This window comes from Meles meles, chromosome 4 (genome assembly GCF_922984935.1).
Source record: "Meles meles chromosome 4, mMelMel3.1 paternal haplotype, whole genome shotgun sequence".
Taxonomy (NCBI): Eukaryota; Metazoa; Chordata; class Mammalia; order Carnivora; family Mustelidae; genus Meles; species Meles meles.
Window position 1 is genome coordinate 113,364,013 of NC_060069.1, and position 22,733 is coordinate 113,386,745.

At 40.1% G+C, this 22,733-nt stretch overlaps 2 protein-coding genes across 5 annotated transcripts in view; one reads left to right on the plus strand and one right to left on the minus strand.

The window, feature by feature from the left end:
- Positions 1-16,756, minus strand: part of CEP97 (centrosomal protein 97) — a 54,687-nt gene extending 37,931 nt beyond the window's left edge. The window contains exons 1-2 of one of the 3 annotated variants that reach the window (XM_046002099.1): positions 16,598-16,756; positions 680-780 (exon numbers count right to left, since the gene is read on the minus strand). The gene's annotated coding sequence lies outside the window, so the exon portion shown is untranslated. The remainder of the gene's footprint in view (positions 1-679; positions 781-16,597) is intronic. The other 2 variants (XM_046002101.1, XM_046002100.1) reach the window with 2 other exon arrangements.
- A 58-nt stretch (positions 16,757-16,814) lies between these two features.
- On the plus strand, positions 16,815-22,439 carry RPL24 (ribosomal protein L24). Of its 2 annotated transcripts, none has more exons than XM_046002103.1 (6): positions 16,815-16,921; positions 17,046-17,121; positions 17,658-17,768; positions 19,882-20,018; positions 20,424-20,487; positions 22,315-22,439. In XM_046002103.1, the coding sequence occupies exons 1-6, from the start codon at positions 16,917-16,919 to the stop codon at positions 22,393-22,395; spliced, it is 474 nt and encodes a 157-aa protein (XP_045858059.1). In that variant the 5' UTR covers positions 16,815-16,916; the 3' UTR covers positions 22,396-22,439. The 2 variants fall into 2 exon arrangements, with proteins under 2 accessions (XP_045858059.1, XP_045858058.1); XM_046002102.1 differs by having other exon boundaries at positions 16,821-16,921; positions 17,046-17,183.
- The last annotated feature ends 294 nt before the right edge of the window (positions 22,440-22,733 follow it).

Genomic DNA, 22,733 nt, shown 5'->3' on the forward strand with positions numbered 1-22,733 from the left:
TACCTCTCACGGTTCATTCCACTACTTTTCACTTGGTGTTTTTGAATGAGGGGTTGACAGAATGAAACTTGCGTTTAAAAAGGTTAAACGGCTCATATAACAAGGAGGAACTGAAGAGCAGAACAGTGGCAGGAAGGAGACTGTTGTAATAGTGGATGGTAACCTTTAACAGTAGTTTCACGAGAGCATTATACACAAGTTTAGATAACACAAAGAGATGGGAAACTAAAACATTTGTGGATAGCGCAATGTATCTTGATAAAACACAGGGGGTTTTCTAATTAGGATGAAAGCTTATATTTTTAAAAAGTAAATGTAATAATAACTTTGAAGTTTTAAAGTTTTAAAATGGCAAAGCTCTTAATGATGCAGACTGGTCAGGTCTAAGGACCCAGAGGGGATCCCACAGGACCAGCCAACAGGATCCTTGGCTTCATGCAGGAAAGAAATCAAATATGAGCTGAGAGGAAGTGAAAGCAGAGTTTACTAAAGATATAGAGAGAGCAGATACAGATGGAGCATCTGGGAGACTCAGAAAGGAAAAGGAGAATGCATCTCCTCTTTGCATGGGGTCTGGGTTTTTACTGAGGATGGTGGTGAGGTATACATGTCCTGTCAGGCATCTAGAAACTGGTCAAAACAAGGGCAAATACTCAGGTGTCCTCCATAAATCACTTACGCCCTGGAGCCAGAGGTCTAGGTGTCAAGGTGTCTGGAGTCGGTCTTGGAAAATATTCATGATGACCTCGACTTGTCACTGCTTAGATGTTACCTATTGTGCTGGAAGATGCCAAAAAAAAAAAAATCATTAACTCCTTGACATTTACAAGGAGGACATACAATTATTGGTACTTTAAGCCATGCGTAGGGCAGGATTTCAGATCCTAGCAAGAATATAAGCAGGAAAAGGAGCAAAAAAAAAAAAAAAGTTTTCTTTCTTGGGGTCCTTTTAGTTTCTGTCTCAATATAAAGAATTTTGACACTGTAAAGATTTTTAAAATGTGCTAATTTTTACAACAAAAAAATCTTTATATAAAGGTTTAGGTGCATTTCTTCTTTGGTTAGTATTCATTGGTAGATTCTTATGGTCCTACTCCCTTATCTGTGACCTATGACATGGAAGGAAAGACTGCCGCTATAATATATTTATCCATGGGTTATCTAGATATCCTAAATGAGCACTAAATCTCCTCATTATTATTTATTATTATTTAATAGACATTACAGGGGTGCCTGGGTGGCTCAGTGGGTTAAGCCTCTGCCTTTGGCTCAGGTCATGATCCCAGGATGCTGGGATTAAGCCCCACATCTGGCTCTCTGCTCAGCGGGGAGCCTGCTTCCTCCTCTCTCTGCCTGCTTCTCTGCCTACTTGTGATCTGTCTGTCAGATAAATAAATAAAATCTTTTAAAAAAAAAATAGACATTACACACACATGATAACAAAACCCGAACAGTGCAAAAAGTTATACACTAATAGTTTCATATGTTTTGTCTATACACCTGTCTGGAAGAAAGGCTGCAATTTCTTCAGATTATTGAAGTGGTCTGAAAATCAAAAAAGAAGGTTAGAACTGAAGTTAAAGAATTTCAATAACAAAATTCTACAATAATATTTGGACAGAGAACCTGGTTGCTCTTCCTTATTACTACAAAAAGGTTCCATTTGGGCTCTGTCCAAATGGGGTGAACAAATAGGAAGCTCTTCCAGACAGAGGAAACAAAATGGGATGGGGAACCAGTGAATGACTTTCTCCATCATGCCACTGGATATAAACTGCTAGCTTACCATTCTCTAAAGCAGTAAGATTTCTTTGGTGGACAGAACAGCCTTCAAGCATCATCAATAAATAGATAAATTAATTCTAAATATATGCAAGGGCCAAAATAATAAATATAAAGGACTTAGCCATCTCAAGATGAGATATTAAAATTTTTATTTTTTCCTGGTGTAATACATCAGCTAATACCTGTGGAAAAGAAAAAGGTGGAAGTATAAATAAATTTCCAGAATAAAGCCTCTATATTTTTCAGGTACCTTTTCCTAATTAACTGGGTAAAAGTTATCTTTTGTTTAAAAGAGTAATAAAGGAATCCTTGACATTTTTATTTTATTCATCATGTCTTTTGGAGAGCTTCCAAAAGGAATTAAACCTATAAAAGTGATTCATCATATTCCCAGTTGAAAATTAAGTAAATGTATAAATAAGAAATTCTCTTTCCTTCATACTTGGAAAACTGCTTAAATCTCAAAAAGTTCATTTATGAGTGGTAGTTTTACTCCCCACCCACAACTTGATTCACTTTTTATTTTTTTTAATTAATTAATTTGAGAGAGAGTGAGCACAAGAGTGGGTGGGGGGCAGAAGGAGAGGGAGAAAGAGAATCTCAAGCAGACTCCCCACTGAGTGAGGAACCTGGAACCTGATAGGGAGCTCCATGCAGGGTTCAGTCCCATGACCCCGAGATCATGACCTGAGCTAAAATCAAGAGTTGGTCCCGCAACCAACTGAGCCACCCAGGTGCCCTTTGCTTCATTTTTTTAAAATGAGAGGGTATGACAGTTAATTTTATGTCAAGTTGGCTAGGCCACAGTACCCAGATATGTGATCAAACATTATTTTGGATGTTTCTATGAGGGCATTTTTTGGGTAAGATTTACATTTAAATTGGTAGACTCTGAGTAAAGCAGAATGCCTCCTTATGTGGGGTGGCCTCATCCCAACATCTGAAGATATGAAGAGAACAAAAGACAGAACACTGCCAAATAGCATGGAATTCTGCGGCAGACAGCCTTTGGATTTAACTGCAACATTAACTCATTGCCGGGTTTCCAACCTGCCAGCCCACCCTGCTAGTTTTGAACTTGGCAGGCTCCCTAATCAATTTGGCTCCATAAGCCAATTCCTTACAAATTGGCTCCATAAGCCAATTCCTTACAATAAATCTCTTCCTATATATATGTGTGTACATACTATTAGTTCTCTTTCTCTGGAGAACCTGTAATACAGGGGTGAGTGGGTGGGGAGAGGGGAAGAGGAATAATCAACTTCCAAGCAGCTTTTAAATACTGAAATATTCTTTGGGGGGTGGGAAGGCATGGAGCCCAACATGGGGCTTGAATTCACAACACTGAGATCAAGACCTGAGCTGAGATCAGGAGTTGGATTCTTAGCTGACTGAGTCACCCAGGCTCCTCCATACTGAAGTTTTTATTCTGTAATTATATAGGATGGTCCACCTCATTTGGGGCTCTGTTGACATCATTTAGAGATATGAAAAATTTGTCCATTTGGAATAGACTTTTCTGAAGAGAAAGAAAATTCAGAGTTTAGGTGAATTATGTGCCTCTGATAGATGGCACATAACAGTGTAGCTGGTATAAGTGATCCATCTACAGTAAATGATTAGAATAGCTTTGCTACACAGTTGCTTGTGCACAGAATGTAACACAAGTTTTCAAAACTTAATTTAATTAAAAAAAAAAAATATCCAAAGGAGGGGCGCCTGGGTAGCTCAGTGGGTTAAAACCTCTGCCTTCAGCTCAGATCATGATCCCCGGGTCCTGGGATCGAGCCCCATATCGGGCTCTCTGCTCGGCAGGGAGCCTGCTTCCCCCCCTCTCTTCCTGCTTCTCGTCATCTCTGTATGTCAAATAAATAAAATCTTAAAATAATAATAACAATATCCAAAGGAGTCTAAATATCTCCAGATGTCCTCTTTGCCCTTCAAAATACACTTTTTATTTTGAAATAATGTAGCATGTGTCTGTTTATCCTTAAAAATATATTATTGTAAAAATGTTAGAAAACAGGCAAGCAAAAAATAGTTTCCATAATCCTCCTACTGAGAGAAGTCACTGTTAACATGTTGGTGTGTTTCTTTTCAATCTCTCATTGAATCCTTGCCTCTCATATTTTTTTAAAACAAAAATGATTATATACTATACATATTTTCAAAAAATATGCTTTGAGGGGCACCTGAGTGGTTCAGTGGGTTAAAGCCTCTGCCTTCAGCTCAGGTCATGATCTCAAGGTCCTGGAATCAAGCCCCACAATCGGGCTCTCTGCTCAGCAAGGAGCTTTCTTCCTCCTCTCTCTGCTTGCCTCTCTGCCTATCTGTGATCTCCCTCTTTGTCAAATAAATAAATAAAATATTTTTTTAAAATGCTTTGAAAATTTCCCTGTGACTTAATTTTGGCCATCTCATACCCTTTGAATTTTTTTTTTAACTTTTCCTTCCTTTCCAATTGAAAGGATAATATCAAGCATAAATATATAAAGCATATTGATATGCTGAGGAATACAAATACATGTGTCAGCTTTTTCTCTTCTGAAATTGTACTTTTAAAATTTTGAAATCACTAGATTTCAAAATTAACCACAATACAAAGTCTATAATACAGAAGGAATATGAATAACAATCTCTTTAAACTAAAATACAAACTCCCAATGGGTGCCTGGCTGGCTCAGTCAGTACAGCATGTGACTCTTAATGTCAGGGTTGTGAGTTCAAATTCCACTTGGGCATGGAGCTTACTCAAAATTAAAAAAAAAAAAAAGGAAGAGAGAAAACTAGAGAACAGAGAATGTTATGAAGAAAATCACAAACTCCTTTCATCTCTTCAAGTAAAATAAACTCAAAAGGCTACTTTATGAAGCTATTCTCCCTAGGCAGTTGGGAAACTATGCCCTATAAGCTGAATCTACTCTACCTCCTGCTTTTGTACAGTCTAAAGCTGATTACATCTTTTACATTTTATGTAGCTGAGAAAAAAAAAGAATAGTAACATTTTATGACACATAAAATTATGCAATTCAAATTTCAGTGCCCATAAATAAAATATTTTTGGAATACAGCCATACTTATTTACCTATTGTCTATGGCTGCATTTATTGACACCATATGTGTCATTCTTATCACTTCAGACTGCTGCTACATACTACAAACTACCAAAATATATTTTTACTTGACACCATTTCAAGTGCATGCATATAACCACACTGTGACATTTTATTATTTTTTATTACTAACATATACCTATCAAGCAAAACAAAAAAAGAAAAAAGTAGACTTAAGATATTCCATCTTCAAGATACAGTGAAATGTGATTATTTTATCAAATTAGATTGCAAAGCATTATGTTTATTATGCCATAACCATTATCTGTGCTTAAAGAATACAATATGTCTACCTTACCAGACTGACTAGCCATCACAATAGTCCCAAATCACAGCAATCAATCAGAAAAGTTAGAAAAATTTAACAGATATCTCATCATAGTAAAATTTCTTCAAAGAAAAAAGAAGAAAGGAAGCCTGCTACCAAAGTAAGTTTTCAAGTAGCTCATTTTTTAGCCAAGACCAAAGCGTTACTTTTGGTCTGTTAATTAAATGTTTGACTACAGTCGCTTAAGAAATGTATCCAGAGGGTGCCTGGGTGGCTCAGTGGGTGAAGCCTCTGCCCTCCGCTCAGGTCATGATCTCAGGGTCCTGGGATCAAATCCCACATCAGGCTCTCTGCTCAGCAGGAGCCTGCTTCCCTCTCTCTCTCTCTACCAGCCTCTCTGCCTACTTGTGATCTCTCTCTGTCAAATAAATAATTTTTTTTTAAATGTACCCAGAAAAAATAAATTGGTTTAAGACCATTAGCCTTTAGGTAAGAACAGCTGCTTTAGGTGTTAAAGCTCTGGGAGCAGCATTGATAGTCAATTTAAATTATTTAGTGAAGGAAAATTATTTTGAATGTTTTCCACGGCTCTTAATAAATGGACAGGTGGGGGCACCTGGGTGGCTCAGTGGATTAAGCCGCTGCCTTCGGCTCAGGTCATGATCTCAGGGTCCTAGGATCGAGCCCCGCATCGGGCTCTCTGCTCCGCAGGTGAGCCTGCTTCCTCCTCTCTCTCTGCCTGCCTCTCTGCCTACTTGTGATCTCTCTCTCTGTCAAATAAATAAATAAAATCTAAAAAATAAATGGACAGGTGTTACTGATACAGCTTATTTGTGCCTGTTTGTTCAGAAAGTCAATGTTTGAAATGACTGATAAATAGCCTCTATGAATAGGCTACATGAAACAGGTGAGAATATTTGTAAAGAAGTTGAGAAAACACTAACTGATTATACCTGAAGTGAAATCAGCTATGATGTAGCTGGGAAAAAAAAAGAATAGTAACATTTTATGACACATAAAATGTGTCATATTGTGTGACACATAAAATGTTTTATGACAACTTAAGTAAGTAGGAAAAGGATCAGCTTAACAGACTTAATAAAACACTTGTGAAAAGGTACGATGTTATATATTATGGTTGCAACATCACTGTACTATCAGTCAACAGGTACTTTGTGGAAAACATTTGAATTTACCATGTGTTATTGAACCAGTAGTGCTAACAGTAATTATATTTGTTCTCATGGACTTCATTTGCTGTCAGTCTATGAATTCTTGTCAGAATTAGCAGCTGAATATCTGACTTGCCCTACCACACAGCATTTGATAACTTTTTACTGTGATTTTTTTTTTAAGATTTATTTATTTAGGGGCACCTGGGTGGCTCAGTGGGTTAAGCCTCTGCCTTCGGCTCAGGTCATGGTCTCAGGGTCCTGGGATCGAGCCCCACGTCTGGCTCCCTGCTCAGCGGGCAGCCTGTTTCTCCCTCTCCCTCTGCCTGCAGCTCTGCCTACTTGTGCTCTCTCCCCATCTCTCTGTCAAATAAATAAATAGAATCTTAAAAAAAAAAAGATTTATTTATTCATTCATTTGAGAGAGAGCACGTGAGTACAAGCTGGGGCAGCCGCAGACAGAAAGGGGGAGAATCTCAAGCAGAATCCCTGCTAAGCACAGAGCTCAGTGGAGGGCTCAGTGTCACAACCCTGAAATCATGAGCTGAGCTGAAATCAAGAGTGGGATGCTCAATGGAATGGGCCATCCAGGCACCCTTATAGGATCTTTTTTTAAGCTTAGGGTGAAGACTGAAATTGTTCTAAATGAAAAGAACCACCCCCTCCCCAACCACTATTATGAAACACTGAGAGAAAGGCTTTAAAATTCATTTTTCGGGAACCTAGGTGGCTCCTTCAGTTAAGTGCCTGCCATCAGTTCAGGTCATGATCCTGGGTTCCTGGGATCAAGTCCTGCATTGGGCTCCCTGCTCAGTGGGGAGCCTGCTTCTCCCTCTGCCTCTGGTGCTCCCCCTGCTTGTACACACTCTCTCTCTGTCAAATAAATAAAATCTTAAAAAAAAAATCATTTTGCTAATTTGCAAATTTTGATCATTTAATGATGCTTCTTAATGAACTCAACCTAAAATTGTAAGACAACACAGCACTTAGATGCAAAACTTATTCTTTTTTTAATTTTTTTTTAAGATTTTATTATTTATTTGACAGACAGAGATCACAAGTAGGTGGGGGGGGGGGGGGGAAGCAGGCTCCCTGCTGAGCAGAGAGCCCTATGCGGGCCTGGATCCCAGGACCCTGAGATCATGATCTGAGCGAAGGCAGAGGCTTTAACCCACTGAGCCACCCAGGCACCCCATGCAAAACTTATTCTATGGTAAAGTCATTTTGACAAAAAATGACAAGTTAAAACAAGTTTTATAAGTTAAAACAAAAAGCAAGATCTCCATTCTCATACAAATTTGCAAGGGTTATACTTTCAAGCTCAAACTACATTTTTAGCAGTATTGAAAGACCGCCAAGCAAATACAAAGGAAATTTCCATTCCATATTTCGAGACCCACTTAACTGTGCAATTGGGCTTTCATTTAACTTTCAATTGGAAATAATTATTAATCATGCTAAAAGGAAAATATACAAAGAATAATCTAATTCTATAACTGCCTTCTGGAAGACTGACATGCTCAATTATCATATGTATTGATATCAATATTTAGCAGTATTTATCTAGGTGAAAACATATCTTTCAAAGATGAAATACGTAAAATCTCATTACAGGTCAGGATAAGCAAACAAACACTAGTAATTGATTTTGGTGGTAGGGAAAAACTTTGGACCCTAATGCAAAGAAATGTCTAGGGGCACCTGGGTGGCTTAGTCACTTGCATGGCTACCTTCACCTCAGGTCATGATCTCCGGGTCCTGGGATTGAGTCTCACATCAGGCTCCTTGCTGGGCAGAGAGTCAGCTTCTCTCTCTCCCTCTGCCCCTCCTCCCTCTCATATACACTCTCTCTTTCTCTCTCTCAAATAAATAAGTAAAAGCTTTTAAAAAGAGAGAGAAATGTCCATCCTCCACCTCTCCCAAAAAGAATTTCATTTTTCTCTTTAGTAGAACTGTTTTGTAAAAACTCATACTCAATAATGTGATTATATTTAAATTTCATCAAAGAAAATACTGTGAACATTTTTTTCTCATTAAATACCTACATAATGTCCTCAATCTTGCCTATTAGACCACAAAGCCTAAAATATTTACTATTTGCAGACCTCTGTTTTAGATGAACTAAAATCTGAGTAGGAAGTTAGCCTGTGGAAGGGAGGAAAGATTTTCAGCCAAAGAAAATAGCTTGAGTACATGAGTAAGAACCAAAAGAATTAGTGGTGCCTGAGTGGCTCAGTTGTTAAGCATCTGCCATGGGCTCAGGTCATGATCCCAAGGTCCTGGAATTAAGCACCTCATTGAGCCCCACATCCTGCTCCCTGATCAGCACCTCATTGAGCCCCACATCCTGCTCCCTGATCAGCGGGAGGCCTGCTTCTCCCTCTCTCACTTCCCCTGCTTGTGTTCCCTCTCTCGCTGTCTCTCTCTCTATCAAATAAATAAATAAAATCTCTTAAAAAAAACAGAATATATGAAAATAATAAGCAGTTACTACATACATACTGAACTATACAAACACCACTACTCTTGCATTTTTGAGCCAATTGGTAATACCAGTTTCTTCCTGAAGATGGCTCCCTTTAATTATTTTCCAACATCTTATTATGAAAAATTTCCAATCTATAGAAAATTTGAAAGAATTCTATAGTGAGCACTCATAAACTCACTATTTTGATCCTCTTATCAGCATTTTCTGATGTTTGTTTTACAACACATCTATCCATTTATGTATCCCTTCATCCAGTTTGTTTTTTGACATTTCAGTACACTTCCCCCTATTTACTTAAGCCAGTGTTTAGTACTCAATATGTACCTAGTTTCCTTTCTTTTAAACTAACAGCTACATACGATGAAATGCTCAAATCTTAATGAATATTTCCTGAGGTGGTTTTTTTTTCTTTAAGATTTTATTTATTTATTTGAGTAGGGGAGAAGAGCAGAGGGAGAGGGACAAGCAGAATCTACGCTGAGTGGGGTGCTGATGCAGGGTGGTGGTAGGGGTAGAGGGGCAGGAGGGCTTGATCTCATCACCCTGATATCATGACCTGAGACCAACTGAGCCACTTAGGCACCGCTAAACACTCTCTGAGTTTTGACAAACTGTGTAGTTAACCCCAAACCTATACAAATATAGAACATTACACATAAAGTTTGCTTGTATACTTCCCACTCAACCCTTCTCACTCAGAAGCAACCACTGTTGTGATTTTTTTTTCCCATCAAAATTTAGTTTTGCACGGTGTAGAACTCAATATATATAAAATCATACAGTAATAATCTTTTTTTGGTAAGGCTACTTCTACTAAGTATAATATTTTTGGTACTACTATGTTGATGAGAAAATCAAAAGTTCATTCCATTTTATTTCTGTGTAGTAGTCCATTGTATAAATATATATTATATTTTGCTTATGTGTTTACTTACTAATGGGGCACTACATTGTTTCCTATGTTTTCCTGTATTTATTATGAATACAGCTTCTTGTATAAAGTATTTAAGTTTTTTTTTAAAGACTTATCTTTTGAGGGAGAGGGTACACAGTGGGGGGAGAAGCAGACAGAGAGGGAGAGAATCTCAAGCGACTTCCCACTGAGTTTGGAGCCCAACTATGGGCTTAATCCCATGACTCTGAGATCATGACCTAAGTGGAAGCCAAGAGTCAGATGCTTAACTGACTGAACCACCCAGACGCCCCTTATCTTTAAAGTTTTGTTTTGTTTTTAAGATTGTATTTATTTATTTGACAGAGAGAGAGAGCACAAGCAGGCAGAGCTGTAGGGAGGAGAAGCAGACTCCTTACTAAGCAGAGAACCCATTGTGGAGCTCGATCCCAGGACCCTGGGATCATGACTCGACCTGAAGACAGACACTTACGTGACTGAGCCAACCAGGTACCCCTGTATTTTTAAAGTTTTATTTATTTACATAATCTCTATACTCAATGTGGGGCTCAAAGTCATGACCCTGAGATCAAAAGTCATGGGCTCTTCCAAACTGAGCCAGCAGGTTCCCCTATAGTATTTTTTAATTAAAAAAAAAAAAATTTTTTTTTAAATTATAGGATAATACAAATGGTGCTTACCCTTCCTATTTTCCAGGATTGAATTGTGGGACTTAAATCTTTCTATCCCAAAGCACATTATAATTCTTTGAAACTTTTTATTACAGAAAAGTATTTAAAAGAGTCAGGGGCCTGGGTGGTTCAGTTGTTAAGGGGCTGGGTTGCCCTCAGCTCTGGTCAAGATCTTGGGCTCCCTGCTCAGTGGGGAGACTGCTTCTCCCTCTGCCTGAAGCTCCCCTGCTTGTGCGCTCTCTCTGGTAAATAAATAAAATCTTAAAAAATAAATAAGAAATAAAAAATAGTAATAAATAGTAAAAGAGTACTTAACAATGTAGAAACTATTTTAAGAACTCTGCTAACCAATACCAGCTTCAACTCTTATCCAGTCTTGGTCATTTTTTCATCCATGCCCTTACCCAGTGGCTACTCTCTCATTTTTTTTTTTTTTTTAAGATTTTATTTATTTGACAGAGATCACAAGTAGGCAGAGAGGCAGGCAAAGAGAGAGGGGGAAGCAGGCTCCCCACTGAACAGAGAGCTCGATGAGATGTGATGCAGGGCTTGATCCCAGAACCCTGAGATCATGACCTGAGCCAAAGGCAGAGGCTTAACCCACCAAGCCACCCAGGTACCCCGCTCTCTCATTTTAAGACAAATCCCAAACATCACTGCTGTTTCATCTGTAAATATTTAGTATGTATCTGAAAATATAAGAACACTTTTTAAAATTGAACATGATCACAGTAAAATTAGAATACCTAAAGAATTAACAGTACATTTTAATATCATCAAAAATCCAAATCAATATTCAAATTACCCCCCATGGTCTGTCCAGCATGTTTGTTCAAATCAGGCCTCAGTTAAGACCCATACATTGCAACTGGTTGGAGAAGTTCTTAAATTTCTTTTAATCTGGGCACCTGAGTGGCTCAGTTGGTTAAATGTTTGCCTTCAGCTCAGGTCATAATCCCAGAATCCTGGGATGGAGCAGGGAGCCTGCTTCTCCCTTTGCCCCCTATCTCTCTCTCATGAACGAATAAATAAAATACTTCTTAAAAATTTCTCAGGGTGGGCGCCTGGGTGGCTCAGTGGGTTAAGCCGCTGCCTTCGGCTCAGGTCATGATCTCAGGGTCCTGTGATCGAGTCCCGCATCGGGCTCTCTGCTCAGTGGCGAGCCTGCTTCCCTCTCTCTCTCTCTGCCTGCCTCTCTGTCTGCTTGTGATCTCTCTCTGTCAAATAAATAAATAAAATCTTTAAAAAAAAAAAAAAAATTTCTCAGGGTGCCTGAGTGGCTCAGTCCATTGGGCAGCTGCCTTCAGCTCAGGTCATAATCCCAGAGTCCAGGGATTGATCCCCACATCAGGCTCCCTGTTCAGCAGGGAGTCTGCTTCTCCTTCTGTCCCTATCCCCTCTTGTACTCTCTCTTTCTCTCTCTCAAATAAATGAATAAAATTTTTAAAAACAATAAATAAAAAATAAATAAAATAAAATTTATTTTAATCCATAGGTAGAACCACCTTCAAGTTGTGCAACCAATGCAACTGAACGGGGCCTGACACTCAAGAGCATCCCACACTTGGGGTTTAATGCCCTGCATTTGCTGTCTTGGATAGTGATAATTGTATCTTTGAATTTGTGTTCTGTAAGTGAAGTACAATGGGAATAATAGGGCTTGGCCTGGGGTTTGGAGCCTCAGCTCACAGGCAGGTCCACTTCCTGCTGCCTCCTCACTTTCACACTGACTCCCAGCACCACACTCACCAAAGCAAGCCTAATGACCTTTATTCAGCAAGCAGCTTGATGCCCACCCCCATCCAGGACCCAGGTACATAACACATCCCGTTCACTATTAGTTAGGCTAGGAATACAGTATAAGGAGATGGCCAGCTTGACAGCGCCTCCCTCACCACCCCAGCCCTGGGTGGTGGCGCATAACATGTTTGTCCAGACCTCACAGTAAGGGCAACCAAAGAGCTGGCTGGGCCACGTGTGTTCCATCAAGTCACAAGGCAGATCCCTGGGCACCTGTGAGGGGCTACACCACCCTACAGAATGTCCTTGCTTGAGGGAGCATGACATTAAATAGCAAATGAGAAAACAGCATAAAACATCAAGAGATAGATTATTGAAGAAAGGAATAGATTAATATTTTATATCTGTATCCTTCTATTTGAAAAAGGGGGTCCCACTTTCATTTTCACTGGGTCCTGAAAATTATTTGTGCAGGTAGTCCTGTCCATAGGCTCTAGTCTCTCTTTTTCCTTTCAATTCACATATTGTTGAAGAATTTAAGTCATCCTGCAGATGCCAATTGCATCCCTGTAGAATTGTTTCACATGTTCCTGTCCCCTATATATCATAGAATTGGTAGCTAGATATATGAAGACTTGATTAGATTTAGATTTTAAAGTGTACTTCATAATTTCTAATAATGCTTCATAATTTTATTTTTTAAGTAATCTCTACATGCAACATGGGACTCAAATCCATGATCCCAAGATCAAGAGTTGACTGTTCTACCAACTGAACCAGCTATGCACCCCATTAATGCTTCATAATTTTAAATAAAGCATCATAGTTTTTAATGCCATGTAGTTTTTAAACCTACTCATTTTCTTTTTTTTTTTTTTTTTTTAAAGATTTATTTATTTGACAGATAGAGACCACAAGTAGGCAGAGAGGCAGGCAGAGAGAGAGGAGGAAGCAGGCTCCCAGCTAAGCAGAGAGCCCGATGCGGGGCTCGATCCCAGCACCCCGGGATCATGACCCGAGCTGAAGGCAGAGGCTTTAACCCGCTGAGCCACCCAGGCGCCCCAAACCTACTCATTTTCTAATCTAGTTACTAGGCATTCATTCCAGAGCCTTCCCTGAAGTCAATGCCTGAGAGTCTTCGGATTGACCAGCCTTCAGGAACTATGGTGGTAGATTCTACTTTGGTTCAGTATTGCTCCAGATTCTAAAAAGGTATATCCCTCCCACACCTGTGAGGAGAATGCTATGGAGGGAACACTAAAAATGAGGCTGAGTCATTCCAAAGGCATTCATGTTTACATTCCTGTTACTGTCTTACTTGAACTTTATGAGGCTTTTAGCACTGCTCAAACTTCCACAGGCTTCTCTGAAGTGACTTGTCATGGACTCTCCTTTGACCTCATCTGCTCAGCCTTCTTCAGATGATTCTCCCTCCATTCCCCTCTCCCTTAAATACTGTATTTTTGGATTCTTTTTTGCTGATTCACTCTACTCACTCTTTCTGGGGGTAGTAGACACAGAGATGCAATGTCCAGATCCCTCTACAAGCAAGGGGTTGCTGTCAAACAGTGGACATTGATCATTGTCACTGGCATCCCCACCTATCAGTAGGATCTGGCTCAGCTACTAAGAACATCTTACTTGGGTCATGATCTCTCTGGGGCAACACACATCTGGTGACAACATGGGAGTATAAACAGGGTTGATTATTTCGCCAAACATGGAATACTCGGACAGGCAATAATTGTTCCAGAGCTCCCACTGGGGTTGACTGAGGTTTGGTTGGGCCAGTAATTTATTTAACTTCTGCCACATATTGCTTTCTCCCCTCTCCTTTCACAGGACTTGATCCCTAATAAACATCTTACATCCTAAACACAGTCTCAGGAAATGCTTCCAAAGAAGGCAGGCTGTAACACTAGGTGATATCACCACACATTCTATCGCCTGTGTGTTCATTACTCTAAAAATATATATTACAAACACTCCTTTGAATTTGTTTAACTTCCTAAAACACAGCTCCACCTTAATGTACTATAGGCATCTTGAGCTCTGACTTTGCAAAATTGACCCTTTACCCCACAAACATGCTCCTTTCTTTTATCTGTCCTTTAGACAAATGATATCATTATTCACTAAGTTCCCATCTTCACAATTTCCTTGCCTCCTCTATTAACTATCCATTGCTATGTCAACAAAGTATTCCTAAACATAATGGTTTAAAACAACAAGCATTTATGATCTCATAGTTTCTCTGGGATAGGAATTCAAGACAGTTTATCTGAGTGGAAATATAAGAGAAAGGAACATGTTCTGTCCCTAAGCCTCCAGAGTCTGGAGCAAGGATATGTTGATTTCATCCCAATGTTATTCATGTTAGACTTCTGGCCTGCAGAACCAAAAGAATGTATTTCTGAACTTTTAAGCTACCAAGTTAATTTGTTACAGTGACCACAGAAAACTAATACAGCAAGTAAGTATATGTAAGAGGTGAAGAAGCAATGAACAGAAGAATGATCTTTTCTCAGGAACTATAAGAGGCTGAGAAGAAGGCCAACTTTAGTTCAGTATTGCTCCATAAGGAAATAAATGAGAAGGAAGGACAGCTGAGCTTTTTGCCTGTAAAAGAGAATGTAATGGGGTGCCTGAGTGGCTCAACTGCTTAAGTGCCCAACTCTTGGTCTCAGCTCAGGTCTTGATCTCAGGGTTGTAAGTTCAAGGCATGCATTAGGCTCCAAATAAAAAAATAAAAGAAGGGGCTCTTGGAAGGCTCAGCGGGTTAAGCCTCTGTCTTTGGCTCAGGTCATGATCTTGGGGTCCCGGGATTGAGCCCCGCACTGGGATAGAGCCCCACACTGGGCTCTCTGCTCAGTGGGGAGCCTGTGTGCCTCTCTCTCTCTGCTTGCCTCTCTGCCTATTTGAGATCTCTCTGTCAAATAAATAAATAAAATCTTTTAAAAAAAGAAAATAAAATAATAAAAGAGAATGCAAGGATAAAGTAACCAAAAATGTATGGATGGTGTTGGAAGCTGTCTTATGATACTATATAAAATACTTTTAGGGGCTTTTGTATACCCTCTTCCTATTCTAAGAGTATTTGAGCACAATTTAGGGTGTGATAAACACAATGTGTTACAAAGAACCCTGAGTTGCCAACCCAAGAATGCCCTCCAAGAAAGAGTAAAAAAACGAACTAAAATCCCTAAGATCTAGTTTTCTGCTTTTCCTCCACAGAGCTACTCAGGCCAAACTGAATTTTGAAGACCAGTAAAATAAAATCTTCCTAAAATGCTTGGAAGCATTGGAAGTACTCTCCATGGGAAGGTACTATAAATTCTGGGGTTCTGTGGACCAATTCCTGCTTGTACATCTGGACTCCATCCTCTACTCATATCCAGCTGGGCTTGGAGCTTGTAGAAGTCAGGTGGTTTTCTTCTCTCTCTCTCTCTGTCTTTTGCTTTAGTGATTAAACATTAATCAGCAGTGATTAAAAACCAAGAGAACTGTATGAATGTCAGTTGGCTAAGTTCATCAAGCCATGGAAGCCTGAGGCATCCATCTGCCTACAGTCTATTTGGAGAATGTCTTCCAAGTATACTAGGTATTCTGAAAAGCTGGTCAGAGCTGGTCAGACTGTCAAATTCCTCCTCTCTTCTTTTCAATTCCATGCTGATCTCTATTAATTCATTTTTTAAATTTTATTTTTCACCCAAGGTGGAGTTCAAATTCACAATCTCAAGATCAAGAGTCACATGCTCCACTGACTGAACCAGCCAGGTGTCCACTAACTCCTTCTTGAGACTGGTCCAACATAACTCTACATACAGCTTTCTTAATATCAGTCGGCCACATTATTGGGCTTTTCAAACCTTTCTAACTACCTTTTTAGAGTAAGCAGCTTATATAGGCAGCATCAATCAATCCTTATATTTGGTTTCCTAGTCAAATACTCCCAACACACAATTCAAGAATTCTCTTGCCACTTCCCAACGCGCTAGTTTCTAGCGTCACTTAAGGGCTCAAACAATAGAGGCACTGGCCCTCCCAGTGGGCTTAGCCAGAGCTCCCTTTTCCAGGTCTCCAGACAAAACTTTGCCCTTCTCTGTGCAACCACCCACCAGTACATGGGCTGCAGTACGCAGAAGTTGAAATCTAGCTTTTCCCAAACAGGCAGCTGTCATTTTGCAGTGCTTCAGCGGTTACTTAATAGGGGTTTTGTAACCTGAATAAACTAATGTAAATTATTTGGCATAATTCCTGGCACAGAAAGAGAACTTAATGAATGTTAATCATAATTAATGCAAGGCGCCGTCATGTACAATTCGATTAGCAAGGCGTGGGAGACAGTTCAGATGTCATTACTATTTTCCAAAAGTGAAACGATAAAGTTTAATTGTGTTGGTTGTGGAAATGGGCCAACAAGGCAAAATGTGACTTTAAGTTTTACCTGTGGGTATTGTCTGTAGATCACTAAACTATGGAGTTCACATTCCGTGCAGCAGGACGATGGCTCTAGGACACTTGGCCGTGGGAGAGAGAATGACTCAGAAAACAACTACCAGCCCAAGTGACCGTCAACCTTCCTCTCCCTCCGAGAACCGGCTGGGCCTCCAGAGGAAAGAGGCGGCGGTGATAGACGTCATCACTGAGCGCCAGGGTTAGCGAAGGGACTTGGGGGAGGAGATTGCCCTACTGCCTTATAAGGCTTCTTCCCATGATCCTTTCTTTCTCTTCACCATCTTTCCTTCTTCGTGGTTGCCGCAGCTATGAAGTAAGCAAGAACTCGGGACTCCAATCCGCTTCCATCCTCGGGCATAGCTTCTCTTCCGCGTTCTGGGCTTGGCTTCACCTTGCCTTAGACACCCTCCCTAATGGGCTTTCGCTTTTTGTTACAGGGTCGAGCTGTGCAGTTTCAGTGGGTACAAGATTTACCCCGGACATGGCAGGCGCTATGCCAGGACCGACGGGAAGGTGAAAGGCCACGTCGCTCAAACGCAGCTTGTGCTCTTAAGAGGAGAGACCGGTCTAATTCGGTCTGAGCGTGTTCATTTACCGCGTCGTTCTCGGTCCCCAAAAGGCTTGTTTCCGGGACTGTGTGGGCAGTGGTTGTTAGGATCAGAAGCTTCTAAGTGAACCATTCTTGAGGTTTGATTTAGTGTGAGGTCGGAAGTGAGGAGTTTGGGTAACTCAGATGTCCGGGAAATGGGCAGCCGGAGTATGTGGCTATTTTAGGGGGACCACATCCTCTTAATGCCGGTAGGGACCGGAGCTAGATGCCTCTTGGAATTTGATACCCCGCCCTCTCCTGCGGTGTGAGCTTCGGTTTCCCGCTTTCTCTGTAAAGACAGGACAAACCCCAGAGCTTTGGCGGTGCCACCCCAGGTTGTGTGACCCAGGCCTGTTGGTCTCTGTGGGACAAATCAGAGTACTAGAGTATTGAGAGTTCCAAGCTCAGCCTCCTGCGTTGCATAGTTGAGTAGGTGACTACTTCGAACTCCTTTCTACAGGTTTTCCAGTTTCTTAACGCAAAATGCGAGTCCGCATTCCTTTCCAAGAGGAATCCTCGACAGATAAACTGGACTGTCCTCTACAGAAGAAAGCACAAAAAGGGACAATCGGTAAGTACAATGCAGTTCGATCTTGGGGGCTCTGAAGTTTAAACTAAGCATCAGTTGCTGCTCTGTGAAATTGTAGTAAATGAGACAGTCTGGGAAAGCGCCCTTAACGCTGTAAAGCATGAGTGATAAAAAATCTCCTTATGCATCACAGGCTCACAGGAATGTTGAATTGAAGCTTGAAAGCATCCCCTTGCTAGAGTCTGATAAATTACCTTATGCACACTTGAGTTATAAGGCACTGTGGAGGTAATTAAGTGGTTCCAGTGGGTAGAAATTAAATAGTATGGCAACTTGATTTTGAATAGGTTTATAGGATTAGTCCTAATGGGTATCAGTGGAATCTTTTAGCATATTAGTTTGTTTTCAAGACTGAATGTATTTTGAAGTGCTCTTTAGCTTGTTAGAGATTTTTGAGGGAAAAAAACGCCATGGCAGTAGGGTTAGTATTCAGGAGGCTTGGGATATTTTAGTGAAACCTCCTGGGTGAAAGACAGCACAGATGTTGTGGAAGTTCAGAGGAAGGAAACATTTCTAACTTAAAAGTAGATTTGACACATCCATTAGGATAGTCCTTACCCAATAAAGGGGTGGGGGGATTACCAGTGTTGCTGAGGATGTGGGAAAAATAGAACCTTTGTGCATTGCTGAATGTGAGATGGTACAAGCACTGTGCAGATAATTTCAGTTTCTCAAAAAGTTAAATGGAACTATATCTAGCAACCCCACTTGTAGAAATATACCCAAGAAAACTGTTAAGCAGGAACTTAATACAGATCATTTCTATGCCAATGTTCATAGCACTGTTAATCACAATAGCCAAAAGATGGAACTGGCCCATAAGTGGGTGAATGGATAACAAAATGTTACATACATATGATGGAGTATTATTCAGCCTTAAAAAGCTGGTAACTAGCCAGTATGGATTAACCTTTAAGACATTATGCTAAATGAAATAAGCCAGATACAGAAGAACAAATGTCATATGATTCCACCTTTATGGGGTACCCATAGTGGCAAATTCATAAAGACAAAGTAGAGGTTACCAGGGGCTAGGCAGGGGAAGGGAGGAATGGTGGAGGGTTATTTAATGGATGTAGAGTTCGGAATGATGAAGTTACAGAAATGGACAGTGGTGGGAGTTAAACACAACATTGTGAATGTACTTAATGCCGCTGAGTTACACACCTACAAATGCTTTAAGATGGTTAATGTTACATATCTTTTATTAGCAAAAGTTGGAATTTTACTGTCTTGATTGCTGGACATTCCATAGTACTTGGTAGGTTTCTTGTAATAAGTCATTTTCCAGTTGACTTTCTTCCAGTGACATTACTTCAGGTAAAAATAAAATAGGTGAGTTGAGGTTTGATAGTTTCTTTTTTTTCCAGAAGTAAATTGTTTACCATAAACAGTCTTACTGAAATTACTTTTGAAGTGGCTCACCTGGGTGGCTCAGTCAGTAAATAGTCTTGACTCCTGCTTCCCCCTCAGGTCATGGTGTCCTAGTTGTGGAATTGAGCCCGGCTGGGCTCCAAGTGCAGACTCTGCTTCAGATTCTTTATCCCTCCCCTTCTGCCCCTCTTCACTCGCACACACGTGCTCCCCGCTCTTTCTCCAAAATAAATCTTAAAAAAAAAAAAACTTGAAGTATCATCCAGTTAACTTCATTAGAGTTTTACTTTTGTCTTTTTAAAGTAATAAAAAATGGCCAGGATTTGTGAAAGATTATTTAACTAATTATAATTGGAAAGTTTATCTGCCTGTTGTAGTATTTTATATATATTCTTTATATATTTCTTTTCAAATGATTGCATGAATTATTTTTGTTGAATATTGCTATGCTCTGAATGTATACCCTTTAAATTCATATGGTGAAATCTAACTCCCAGAGTGATGATACTAAGAGGTGAGACCTTTGGGATCCTCTGCCCTCAGGAATGGGAATAGTGCTCTTATTTTCTAAAAACAAAAAAATGTTATCAGGTGCTCAGTCTGGTATTTTGTTGTAGTAGTCCAAGCTCACTAAGACAAATAAATACAAATCTTAAGATTTTGTTTCCCCCATGTTCATGAAGCAAGGTTCGTAAGTACACTCCATTTTTTTGTCTTGTAGGAAGAAATTCAAAAGAAAAGAACCCGCCGTGCAGTCAAATTCCAGAGGGCCATCACTGGTGCATCTCTTGCTGATATAATGGCCAAGAGGAATCAGAAACCTGAAGTTAGGAAGGCACAACGAGAACAGGCCATCAGGTGAGGAAGCCTTTATTATGAGGATTTCAGCTGTTGGGATGGATTATAGGTTATGTTCAGATTTATAGACATAGGAATCTAATTTTGTGTTTTGATACTTGCATCTATATAGAAATTGCCAGTCATAAATATTGAAGTTTAATAATGCAAAAGTTTATAATAATATACTTAATGACTTATTGAAATTTTTTATGCAATTAAAGCTACTGCACGATTGCTAATCTCTGTTAAGCTGACTTGGTGGTTAATGACATTTATTGACAAACTCTTTGGATTTATCCTACAAATAATTGCAGATGGGAAAGGAATATGATAATTCTTTCCCAAAACACTCTAGCCCCTTGTTAATAAACTGTACTCTTAAGGAGTAAAACGCATTATCTTAAGTTATTTTTAACTCCACAGGGCTGCCAAGGAAGCAAAAAAGGCTAAGCAAGCATCTAAAAAGACAGCAATGGCTGCTGCTAAGGTAATTGTGAGATTGTCTTGGATTTCTTAATTAAAGTAACAGGAGGGGCCCTGGCTGGCTAACATGTAGCATGTGACCCTTGGCCTTGGGATTGTGAACTCAAGCCCTATGTTGGGTGTAGAGATTACTTTAAAAAATAAATAATAAGTAACAGGAAAATTTATTTTTAATTCAAATTGTGATTAATAAAAGCTTCAAGTTTTTAAGGAATTGAGCACAAGGCTTCAATGAAAACAATGTTCATAACCGGTTTTTGGTTTTTTTTTTTTTTTTTTTTAGTTTTTTTTTTTAATTTATTTGACAGAGATCAGAAGTAGGCAGAGAAAGGAGGAAGCAGGCTCCCATGAAACAGAGAGCCAGATGTGGTGCTCAATCCCAGGACCCTGGGATCATGACCTGAGCCAAAGGCAGAGGCTTTAACCCACTGAGCCACCCAGGCGCCCCCATAACTGGTTTCTGGGTGGGAGATCTCAGAGGTCCTTTTCCAGACAAAAATTGGGGAAGGGGAAAATAAATGTGGCTTTTGTTTTTAAAGTTTTCAGTAACAGTATAGGGTTGGCCCAGCTTTTCTCAGTGGTATCAGTTTAGATAACCATTGTAAAATTTTCACAGCCATTGGTCTGAGATGACTAATAATGTCCTTTTTCTGTTCTGAGGACACAGTTCAGGGTCCCACACACATAACTCCTACTTAACCCCTCCAGTCTGTGATGATACCTTTTTTTTTCATTTACATATATAGAAGTGGACTTTTAACTTCTCAGGAAGAGGGTGACTTTTTTTTTAATCCAGTGTTCTAGAATTCATTGTTTATGTATGCATCACACCCAGTGCTCCGTGTAATATGTGCCCTCCATAATACCCACCACCAGGCTCACACAATCCCCCCACCTCCCTCCCCTCCAAAACCCTCAGTTTGTTTCTCAGAGTCCACAGTGTCTCATGGTTCATCCCCTCCCCCCCCCCGTTTCCCCCACCTCACTTCTGTCTCCCTATGTCCTCTGTGTTATTCCTTATGCTCCACAAGTAAGCGAAACCATATAATTGAGACTCACTGCTTGAAGGAGGAGGGTGACTCTTAATACTAGGAATGTAGTTAAATAATAAGGGAAATTTAGAATACATAGAGAATCTGGACATGAGAAAGGTGATTTTAAAAAGTTGCATGGAGGGGCGCCTGGGTGGCTCAGTGGGTTAAAGCCTCTGCCTTCAGCTTAGGTCAGGATCTCAGGGTCCTGGGGCGCCTGGGTGGCTCAGTGGATTAAGCCGCTGCCTTCGGCTCAGGTCATGATCTCAGGGTCCTGGGATTGAGCCCTGCATCGGGCTCTCTGCTCCACAGGGAGCCTGCTTCCTCCTCTCTCTCTGCCTGCCTCTCTGCCTACTTGTGATCTCTCTCTCTGTCAAATAAATAAATAAAATCTTAAAAAAAAAAAAAAGATCTCAGGGTCCTGGGATCGAGCCCTACATCGGGCTCTCTGCTCAGCAAGGAATCTGCTTCCTCCTCTCTCTGCCTGCCTCTCTGTCTACTTGTGATCTCTGTCTGTCAAATAAATAAATAAATAAATAATCTTTTTTTTTTTTTTTAAAAGTTGCATGGAGGGTGCCTGGGTGGCTCAGTGGATGAGGCTGTGCCTTAGGCTCAGGTCATGATCCCAGGATCCTGGAATGGAGCACCGCATCATGCTTTCTGCTCAGCAGGGAGCCTGCTTTCCACCCCCCACCTGCTTGTGATCTCTCTCCCTCTCTCTGTCAAATAAATAAGTAAAATATTTTTTAAAAAAATAAAGATTTGCATGGAATGCCACATAACATGCTATCTTTCTACAGGCTCCCACGAAGGCAGCACCTAAGCAAAAGATTGTGAAGCCTGTGAAGGTGTCTGCACCCCGAGTTGGTGGAAAACGCTGAGTTGGTGGATCAGGTTTTTAAATAAACATCTGACTATAACTATATTGTGTGTGTTTTGTTTTTTTTTACTCTGAAAACAATGTATTGGGCATACATTTAATAGCCGAACTAATCTTTTTAATTATTTTCTTAAATAATTAAAGGGTACTGAGTACCCTTTTCCATGGTAGACATATTTTGTATTGGGCTTGCCTTTTGTTCACTGGTATTTCATCTCTTACCATTAGTTGACAGCTGAGTTAGAAGTGGTTAAAACTTAAACTGTACTATTAATCTCTTGCTTCCAGAAAATAAGCTTAAATGAAGAGTACAACGTCATTAGCATATGAGTAGAATAA